At 47.2% G+C, this 10,000-nt stretch overlaps 3 protein-coding genes across 6 annotated transcripts in view; 2 read left to right on the plus strand and 1 right to left on the minus strand.

Moving 5' to 3' along the window:
- Positions 1 to 2,124, plus strand: part of abi1a (abl-interactor 1a) — a 30,895-nt gene extending 28,771 nt beyond the window's left edge. For 3 of the 4 annotated variants that reach the window (XM_074693138.1, XM_074693140.1, XM_074693141.1), the window contains one exon: positions 753 to 2,124. In XM_074693138.1, coding sequence (XP_074549239.1) covers positions 753 to 928 — 176 coding nt within the window. In that variant the 3' untranslated portion in view covers positions 929 to 2,124. The remainder of the gene's footprint in view (positions 1 to 752) is intronic. The other variant, XM_074693137.1, reaches the window with a different exon arrangement.
- Positions 2,125 to 2,708: 584 nt separating this feature from the next.
- On the minus strand, positions 2,709 to 6,903 carry pdss1 (prenyl (decaprenyl) diphosphate synthase, subunit 1). The gene is made up of 11 exons (XM_074692950.1): positions 6,700 to 6,903; positions 6,031 to 6,086; positions 5,205 to 5,325; positions 4,966 to 5,096; positions 4,662 to 4,803; positions 4,480 to 4,591; positions 4,252 to 4,361; positions 4,079 to 4,159; positions 3,879 to 3,992; positions 3,655 to 3,735; positions 2,709 to 3,544 (listed from the first exon to the last, which is right to left on the minus strand). The coding sequence occupies exons 1-11, from the start codon at positions 6,862 to 6,864 to the stop codon at positions 3,404 to 3,406; spliced, it is 1,254 nt and encodes a 417-aa protein (XP_074549051.1). The 5' UTR covers positions 6,865 to 6,903; the 3' UTR covers positions 2,709 to 3,403.
- An 841-nt stretch (positions 6,904 to 7,744) lies between these two features.
- Positions 7,745 to 10,000, plus strand: part of LOC141807479 (protein nucleotidyltransferase YdiU-like) — a 5,255-nt gene continuing 2,999 nt past the window's right edge. Inside the window, exons 1-5 of the mRNA XM_074693539.1 lie at positions 7,745 to 8,363; positions 8,435 to 8,553; positions 8,633 to 8,761; positions 8,854 to 8,918; positions 9,042 to 9,098. Coding sequence (XP_074549640.1) covers positions 8,165 to 8,363; positions 8,435 to 8,553; positions 8,633 to 8,761; positions 8,854 to 8,918; positions 9,042 to 9,098 — 569 coding nt within the window. The 5' untranslated portion in view covers positions 7,745 to 8,164. The remainder of the gene's footprint in view (positions 8,364 to 8,434; positions 8,554 to 8,632; positions 8,762 to 8,853; positions 8,919 to 9,041; positions 9,099 to 10,000) is intronic.

Below are 10,000 nucleotides of genomic sequence, written 5' to 3' on the forward strand. Positions count from 1 at the left end.
CACAGATGTTTTTACAGGTGATACTACAGGTGATACTATAGGCGTTACTATAGATGTTACTACAAGTGATACCACGGGTGGTACTCAAGGTGTTATAACAGGTTATACTACAGGTGTTATTACAGGTGATTCTACAGGTGGAACTACAGGTGTTATAACAAGTGATACTACAGGTGTTATTACAGGTGTTTCTACAGGTGGAACTACAGGTGTTATAACAAGTGATACTACAGGTGGAACTACAGGTGTTATAACAAGTGATACTACAGGTGTTATTACAGGTGTTTTTACAGGTGATACTACAGGTGTTATTACATGTGATACTACAGGTGTTATTACAGGTGTTATTACATGTGATACTACAGGTGTTATTACAGGTGTTATTACAGGTGTTATTACAGGTGTTAGTACAGGTGTTATTACAGGTGTTATTACAGGTGTTATTACATGTGTTATTACAGGTGATACCACAGCTGTTTTACATGTGATACTACAGGTGTTATTACAGGTGTAATTTCAGGTGTTATTACAGGTGTTAGTACAGGTGTTAGTACAGGTGTATAAATCAGAGTGTCTGAGCAGAGGAGGAGTGAAAACATGTATGTAGAGGTATGTTGAGGTAATGACCTCTGTAGTGTTGAGTCACAGCAGACTGACTGAGACCAGGTCCAGGTTTCTGACCCTCGTGCTCCTCCCTCACAGTCTTTCATCAGCTCTTTGAACAGGTCTAACCGTCCCCTCTCCTCCCCCAGTGGTGGCCATCTACGACTACTCTAAAGACAAAGACGACGAGCTGTCCTTCATGGAGGGCGCCATCATCTACGTCATCAAGAAGAACGACGACGGCTGGTTCGAGGGCGTCTGTAACGGCGTGACCGGCCTGTTCCCTGGAAACTACGTGGAAAGCATCATGCACTATGCCGACTGAAGGACCCGCAGCCACAGGTCCACGTCTTCAGTCTCTTCATACCCCGACTGACCACAGAGGGCGCCGCTCAGACAGACCTCCACAGGGTCCTGCTGGGACTGGACCTCCCCTCAGTGATCAGAGAAACGAAAGTCTTTCTATTTAGTTTATTTTGGTGTTATATGGGCGGGGAGGGGGGGCATTTATGGAATATGTACAAATAAAGTTTTAAGGATCAGTCTGCACATGCTCAGAGCGTTACACAGCTGGGGGGGGGGCAGGGGGAAGGACGAGGGGACAGCTACTAACAAGAGCTGCAGACTCTGACTGTGTAATGTGAACTCAGTGAATGTTCTGATCTGATAGTCTATTAGTGGAGCCCTCCCATGACGATGATGATGATGACGATGATGATGATGATGATGATGATGATGATGATGATGATGATGATGATGATAAATTTTAAAAAGTGTAAGATGTGTTTAAATAAGAATCCTCCTACAATCAGTCCTGGAGTCGGAGCATGCGGAATCAAAGATCTGATGTAACCTTCAGTTTATTACGCTTCCATTAGTTTGTTCATGTGTTCACCTTCATGTTTTCACTCTGCTCCAATCACTGAACCCCCCTCTGAGGGAAAACGCTCTGAAATGATCTGAATCAGCGTCACGTTAAAGAAAAAGAGTTGATTTCTCTCTGATTACAGCAGGACAAACATCCCTCCATCCTCTGTCACAGCACTGTGTCAACTCTGCTCACCTCACACCTGCAGGCTCTCTCCTGGGCTCTGATTGGTTAATGGGCTGTCAGGCCTGGGCTCTGATTGGTTAACGGGCTGTCGTACCTGACACTGCCATGATGCCACAGTTCAGATGTCGACCATCAAACCGTGATTACCTCCTCAGCCTCAGAGCTCCGTCGATCTGCTCTGTGGTCATGACAGGAAGTCCTCAGGCTGCACATGTGACCATCAGCCAATCAGATTTGATCTCTCAGGTTGGAATCCTCTTTGTGACTCGGTGTTTTCAGTTGGCCCATGATCGTTGGTCTAATCTTTGACCTCAGGTCAGGATCTGATGCCTTTGACATTTTGCCCGTTTCCAGTTTAAAGCGTAGAGCTGAGGCTCATGGGTAAAGTCTGAGATCTGTCCTTCATTTGTACATATGATGTGTTGATTGAAAGATTAATGTACAGTCCTTTTATAATAAACAGCTCTATGTACGACAAGCAGACTGCTGCGTGCTCAGCCTCACACTCCTCACTACACACCACCTCTGGTTCATCTCTGTTTCACCTGGTTCACCTGTTTCATCTCTGTTTTATCTCTGCTTTATTTCTTTTATCTCTGATTTATCTCTGTTTTATTTCTTTATCTCTGTTTTATCTGTTTCATCTGTTTCATCTCTGCTTTATTTCTTTTATCTCTTTTATCTCTGTTTCATCTCTGCTTTATTTCTTTTATCTCTGTTTTATCTCCGTTTCATCTCCGTTTCATCTCTGATTTATCTCTTTTATCTCTGTTTTATCTCTGTTTCATCTCTGTCGTACTCTGTGTAAGCGTGAATGGTCCAGGTTCTGCTGAAACTGGATCAGAGCTCCTCGTTCCTCAGCCGGTCGGAGGTTTTGATGAGCAGAACCTGCTTCATGAAACGAGGGATGATCCTGAACAGACGACTGTGCAAAGACCGGTTCAGTAACAGGACCAAGGACACAAGGAGAGGGTCAAAGGTCAAAGGTCAAAGGTCAGGTTTTAGAGTGGATCTGGGGGAATGAAGCAGCGTGGGCTGGTTTAAATAAAAAACAGGAAGTCGTTTATTGAGCACAGTCGTTGCAGATGTTAAGGCCTTGGTTGTTACACGTTCATTACAGAAGCAACACAACATGTCCCGGGTCGGACCTGGACTGTCTGGACTCAGAGGTGTGGACGGATCCTGAGGACAGGTGATGGATCCAAACAAACACCTGTGACATGATCTCTCTTCCATGGTCTCTGACGAGCTCTAACGAGCTCTAACGAGCTCTAACGAGCAGCGCCGCCTCAGCTCAGCTCCAGCCTCTGACTCCTCTGGGTCTGTGGGCTGGTTCTGAGTCTGGGGGGGCGGTGCAGGTACAGTACTTGATGCAGTGAAGGGACAGGGTGCACTTTAAACTCATCCATCAATAGAATATATATTTATACATTTAACTCTTCAAGTCTGGACCTTCTCAGAGTCCGGGTCCAGAAGGATCCGTGTCAAACCGTGTTTATCGTAGTCCGTAATGAGTGTCTGAGCTTCAGGTGTTTGGTTCTGGTCTGAGGGAGCAGGAACCGGTTCAGAGAGTCCCTGCCTGCTGGTTGGATCTCAGATTCACTTTTTCAGCTCATTCTGGACTGAACCAGCCACAGAAACCCTTCAGAACCAGAGTCCCGCCCCCCCTCTGACGGTGGTGGCCCGGCCTGCGCCGAGGCCTGAGCGCTCACAGGAGGGTAGCTGCCTGAGGAGGTCTGGAGGGGCTCACTTGTCCCTGGTGAGGACCATCTCGGTGAGCCGGATGAGGGCGTCCCTCTCGGCTGACGGCCGCAGCAGGCTGATCTGTCTGATGGCTTCCTGACAGTACCGCTGCGCCAGGAAGTTGGTCTGCTGCACGCCGTCGCTCTGACAAACACAGGAGAAGAGGATTTTCAGGACCAGAGTCCTCGGATCTGATAAAAACTAAAACCCAGACCCCGACACAGACAGGGGGCGGGTTTAGGTCTTTGTCTGACCTGCAGGACGTACTGCCAGGCCCGGTCCACGTCTCCTTTGGAGCTGAAGCGTCTCATGATCATGGCGTGGAGCTCGGGGAACTGAAAGAGCAGCAGAGCGTTACTCACCGTGTGTGTGTGTGTGTGTGTGTGTGTGTGTGTGTGTGTGTGTGTGTGTGTGTGTGTGTGTGTGTGTGTGTGTGTGTGTTTACAGACACCTGATGATCAGCTGACGCCGCTCTCACCTGCTGACAGGCGAACAGAACCGGGCCGGTCGCCAGGCCCAGTTTGAGGTCTGCCGCTGAGGGTTTCCCCAGCTGATTGGCTCCGGACGTGAAGTCTAAGACGTCGTCGACCAGCTGCAGGGCGGAGACAGAGTCAGAGGTTATTACTCACCCTCAGAGCGGCGTCAGACGCTCGTGGTCAGACGCTCGTGGTCACTGACCTGGAAGGCGATGCCCACGTTCCTGCCGTACTGGTAGGCGATCTCATGGACCTCAGGGTCAGAGTTCACCAGGATGGAAACCTTCAAAGAAACAGACGGCAGTCAACAAAGCCCGAGGCGCCGGCGCCGTCCTCCAGCTGGCGGCGGGGAACGTGCAGACAGAACGTACATACTGCTTTACAGCTGTTGGCGATCAGGCTGGCCGTCTTCTTGAAGGTTTTCTCCAGGTAGTGTTTGAAGCGCTCGTTTTCGTTCTCTTTGGATCCCAGCTGCATGAACTCGCCTGGAGACGCCACAGACACACGCCACGCGGCGGCGACGCGGCGAGGACACAGAGAGACACATCATCAGCTCTCTGCTCAGCACGCTCGGGTCAAACACCAACACCAGGATCAACCCACCTCTGACCAGGTCCTCGATCACCTGCGACAGCACCTTCACCACCGTGATGTTCCCGATGCGAGCCAGCGCCATGGAGGCGGCGGACAGGATGAAGTCTCCGGCTAAGATGGCCTGGAGGAGGAGAGACCGGTCAGGTCCAGGTCTGCTGGACTGTCACAGAACAGAAACCCTGACCCCCTACCTTCCTCTCCCCCCACAGCTCGTTGATGGTCCTCTTCCCTCGCCGTTTGTCCGACCCGTCTATGACGTCATCGTGCACCAGGCTGGCGGTGTGGATCATCTCTGAGATCATGGCCACGGCTCTCTGACCGGGGAGCAGGTCTCTGAGGGGGAGGAGCCAAAGCATCAATGTCAGGAAACCCTGAGGAGGTCTACAGGGATCCTCTCTAAACCCTGAGGAGGTCTACAGGGATCCGGTCTACAGGGATCCGGTCTACAGGGATCCTCTCTAAACCCTGAGGAGGTCTACAGGGACTCTCTCTCACCCCGCTCTGTTGCTGTGGATGTTGAGCGCCCGCGCCATCAGGACCACGATCATGGGTCGGATCGCCTTCCCTTTCCCGTCGAAGTAGTAGTCGCACAGATCCTTGAGCTCGTCTCGGGACACGAACAGCTCCTGGAGGAGACGGAGGAAAGCTGAGACTTTGTTTGGGTCAGAAACAACAGGAGCCGAACGCCAGCGGACAGGAAACGTGTCAAACTGGAGCTGACAGGAGGAACCAACCTTTCTGATGTCCTCATATAAGCTCTTTAAATCCCTCTGGGCCAGCGTGAACGGGTCCTTCAGCTTGGCGTCACTGTGGAGCTTCCTGCAGCAGCAGGACGTCAGCTGACGGGACCAGCGTCTGCAGAGACAGAGACAATCAGCTGATGTCATTTAATGTTTGATCAGTGCTCGCTGCTAACGCTGAAATCAACCCTTCATAAAGTTCAGAGGAGAGAGAATAAAACAATAAGAGCAGTTAAAAAACACCAGGAGCAGAGAAACAGGGCGTGGACGCTCTGAGGACAACGAGCAACAAGTCCCTGAAGAGTCTGAAGAGTCTCTGAGTCTCAGGACCAACTGTTTCTCTACAGGACTCTGGGACCGTGTGTTTCACTCTTCTTTAATGATTCCTCAGAGTAACTCTTCAACATTTCAGATTTTAGTTCACTTCTTTGTCATCAGACCAAGTGAAGAAGTTGAATGATGATGTTGACAGAATTTATCAGGAGCCATTTTTCCCCAAAGCCAACATCACACGTGAGTCAGTGTTTAGGATCTGACATCTCAACGTTTTCTAACCCAGCTGATAAATAAACACCAAAATAAAGGACTTAGGTTTTAAAAATAAAAAAAAATATTTTCAACACAAAAAAAAAAATCAGGATTAAAAATCATTAAACAAAAAAAAATCCTGACACTACGATACATTATTTTTTTTCTCGCAGCCCAACAGGACAGATGAAATCAACCATCTCTGCTCTGTGAGGTGAGCTTAAAGATAATCCTGAGACCAGAACTGGTGTTGAAGGAACCAGATAATTTAGTTCCTGGTTCACTGACTCACCTGGGGAGAGACGAGCTGAGGTGTGAACTGTTCAGGTTTGTTTCTGACGGTCGTCCCTGAAAATAAAAATAAGACATGAATAACTTCAGATTAAAGAATCAGGAGTTAATCTGTGGTTTCCATCCCACAGATTAACTCCTGTAAACACTGAACAGATCTCAGACCAGATCTCAGACCGGACTCTGAGTCACTGCAGGACCAGCTCGGGCTGCTGGGACATGTTTAACCGTCACAGAGTTTTAGGAAGTGATCAGAGTCAGATGAGTCGGAGTCTAAATGACTGAATGAATTAATGAATGAATGACTGAATGAATGGATGAGGGGGGGTCTGGTCGGTCCTGAAGGACAGCTGTCCCTGTGGAGCTCCGGGTAAAGGTCTCAGTCTCAGGCAGGTCTTGACCTTTCAGCGTGGAGCTGCAGCTCCCTGAGCCAACACCCCCTCAGACCGGTCCCCATTCATTAGATAAACCGGTTCAGAGCTCCAAACCCTCCTGAAGGACAGACCCGGGTCCACACGGTCAGTACCCGCGGTCAGACCCTGAAGGTGGACCGCCCTGGTCTGAAGGAGACCACCTGCTGGGACCCTGACAGCTCCAGGAGCTGGATGACCTTCCCGGGTATGACAGCCTCTCTGCCCGGTGCTCTGACACCCACAGCCCGCAGACTCACCTCGGTCCCCGGCCCGGAGCTCCAGAGGGTCCGGCTCAGGGAGGCCGCGGAGAGGGACGCGGACCTGCTGTTTTTCTGCCATAAAGTCTCGAATAAAGCGGTTCCTGTGGAGTTTGTAGTCCACCTCCTGCAGGTTGTAGTCCACCTCCACCACGGACCCGCCATGTTCCCCAGCAGCGTGCATCGGACGGCTCTTATATAGGACCGGATCCGGAAACACGGAGCCGGCGTCAGGTCCTGACGTTTCATAACAAGGAATCATGCTGCGTTCAAGTCCTGCTCGGATAGTAGGGATTCCTGTGAGTCAACAGCTCCAGGCCGGAAGGAAACAAGGTGAAATAAACACAAGTATTTCAGCCTGTTTGTGTTAAAGTCTCTGAAGGTCACAGCAACATGTGGAAAAACACAAATAAACTTAAAATTAGACCCAATTATGTCTCTTCTTTCTGCTAAATCCTCTTTTTTAATTTGTTCTGCGTTTTTCGGCTCAATATCTGCTCCAGGTCTGAGACAGGAGGTATTTTTATTCATTTATTTCATTTAATGTCTTTCATTATACTCCTCTGTGTCCACAGACTGTACACAGATACTTTTAACAGCCTGTGGGTAATTATAATAATAATAATAATTAATATTATTATTATTATTATTATTATTATTATTATTATTATTATTATTATTATGGATTTTATTTATAACGCACTTTACATTTGTGGGCAAATCTCAAAGTACACAGAAGGAAAAAAAAACAATAAAAACAGTCAAAACAAAAAAAAAAAAAAAAAAAAAAAAAAAAAAAAACATTAAAAACAGTCAGCAATAATTATAACCTACAAAATTAATCAGGAAAGGCGATACGGAATAAGTCCAGTCGTATAGACTTGTGTGTTTTTGACAGAAGTCTCAGAAATTTTAACATAAATTTGTCCGATTTTTTTAATGATATAAAAGGAAAAATACTTGAAACAACCTTTTTTTTCCCCTTAGGGCGTCCTCTGATTTAAATAGTCGTGATTTTTCCGATTATTTCCGTGGCAGTGAACGCATCGCGCCGTGGATCGCAGGCTGCTCAGCTGAGGCAGAGTCAGAGAGCTGAGAGGAAAACTGGGGATAACTTAAATAACACTCTTTAAATCAGGCAGAGGTAGATTTGTGATGAGGCTTTTTTACGATCATAGAAACAGTTTTATTGTTCACCTTCAAACGTGAAGTATCGGCCCGATCAGGGCAGCTAAGCTAACATGCTAGCTCTGATGCTAGTAAACAAACAGTGTGCTGGGTCATTTTAAAAAATGAAGATTTTTGCCTAACAAAGTTATTGAGAGGAAGTGAAACGAGTAACTTTAATTAATAAATTATTATCAAGAAAAAAGTTTTTTTTGTCATCATCATCATCATCATCATCATCATCATCACCTCCTGAGGATCTCGGACTGAGAGGCTGAGATCTGCTCTGTCTCTGAGGATGCTCAGCCTCCGGTCTGTCCTGGTCTTTGCGGTCCTCTCAGCCTCAGGTCTCACACCTGCCCGGTCCCTGGAGGTCTGCCACGGTCCTGATCATGACTGCCCCGGTCCGGACTCCTTCAGATCCAGGTGGAAGCCGAGCGTCTCAAACCTCACTCAGGATCTGGACCAGTTCCGCGTGTCCTGCAGGAAGCTGATGGGTAGACCTGGTTCTGGTGTGGTCACAGGTGGGTCAGTGACGGTTTGATTGACGTGCTGTCTCCTCTCTCAGAGTCCTTCCCTCTCGATGAGGTCGATGGAAACTTTGTTCGCACGGTGAAGAACTGCGTCTTCTCCAGGTCCAGTCCCACCCCGCTGAGGGGCCCGCTGAGGCTGGCAGCTGTTTCCCAGGTGTGAACGCGTCACCAGCATCAGACCAGGTGGATTCAGCGGCCGAGCGGTGAACTCACAGTGTGACGTGTCTCCTTAGAACGCCATTGAAGGAGTCTTAGAGCTGGACCTGGCTCTGACCCGGTCTGAGGACTTCCTGAGTTACGTCAGCGGGCGCCGTCTGCTGCCTGGGTCTGTCCCTCTGGCCCACAGGTACGGAGGCCACCAGGTGAGACCCACTGAACAGGTGGTTATGATCAGAATATCTGCAGCATGGCGTGCAGGTGATTATGACGTACTGACGGGTGTCTCCGTGGTCAGTTTGGACTCTGGGCCGGTCAGCTGGGGGACGGCCGAGCACACTCCCTGGGTCGCTTCACAAACAGGTGAGGATATTCCTGGTTTAGAGATCAGTTAGTCTGAAGCTTCCTGAAGCTTCCTGAAGCTTCCTCACTGCAGCTTTAATCCAGATTAAGATTTAAAGTTTGTGCTTTAACGATGTTTGACAGGAGGGGAGAGGAGTGGGAGCTGCAGCTCAAAGGTTCAGGGAAGACGCCGTATTCAAGGTACGACGTGTGTTCACAAAGGGTCTGCTTCCTCTGCTGTCTTTGTTTGAAGATTTAATCTGAGTTTAATCTGAGTTTAATCTGACGTTAATCTGAGTTTAATCTGAGTTTAATCTGAGTTTAATCTGAAGTTAATCTGAGTTTAATCTGAGTTTAATCTGACGTTAACTTGAGCTGTAATCTGAGTTTAATCTAAGTTTAAATGGAGTTTAATCTAAGTGTAATCTGAGCTGTAATCTGAGTTTAATCTGAGTTTAATCTGAGCTGTAATATGAGTTCAATCTGAGTTTTATTGGAGTTTTATCTGAGCTGTAATATCAGTTTAATCTGATCTTTAATCTCAGTTTAATCTGGGCTGTAATCTGAGCTGCTATCTGAGTTTAATGTGAGCTTTAATCTGCTCTTCAATCTGAGTTTGATTTTAGCTGTAATCTGAGTTTAATTGGAGTTTAATCTGAGTGTTATCTGAGTTTAATTGGAGTTTAATCTGAGTGTAATCTGAGCTGTAATATGAGTTCAATCTGAGTTTTATTGGAGTTTTATTTGAGCTGTAATATCAATTTAATCTTATCTTTAATCTCAGTTTAATCTGAGTTGTTATCTGAGTTTAATCTGGGCTGTAATCTGAGCTGTTGTCTGAGTTTAATGTGAGCTTTAATCTGCTCTTCAATCTGAGTTTGATTTTAGCTGTAATCTGAGTTTAATCTGAGTTTAATCTAAGTTTAATCAGAGTTTAATCAGAGTTTTAATTCTGAGCTGTAATCCTTGTTTTAATCTGAGTTTAATCTGAGCTGTAATCTGAGCTGTAATCTGAGTTTTATCTGAGTTAAATCTGAGTTTTAATCTGAGCTGTAATCTGAGCTGTAATCTCAGTTTTATCTGAGTTTAATCTGAGTTTAATC

Source organism: Halichoeres trimaculatus, unplaced genomic scaffold (assembly GCF_033239565.1).
Source record: "Halichoeres trimaculatus isolate MK-OKI-2021-1 unplaced genomic scaffold, fHalTri1.1 fHalTri1_scaffold_18, whole genome shotgun sequence".
Lineage (NCBI taxonomy): Eukaryota > Metazoa > Chordata > Actinopteri > Labriformes > Labridae > Halichoeres > Halichoeres trimaculatus.

Excerpts from the sequence above, each read along its gene's own strand:
- pdss1 (XM_074692950.1), bottom strand. The coding sequence starts at position 6,864 with ATGGCGGGTCCGTGGTGGAGGTGGACTACAACCTGCAGGAGGTGGACT. Across the intron at positions 4,362-4,479 it reads GATCGAGGACCTGGTCAGAG|GCGAGTTCATGCAGCTGGGA; the intron begins GTGGGTTGATCC and ends TGGCGTCTCCAG. Across the intron at positions 4,160-4,251 it reads TCGCCAACAGCTGTAAAGCA|GTTTCCATCCTGGTGAACTC; the intron begins GTATGTACGTTC and ends GTTTCTTTGAAG.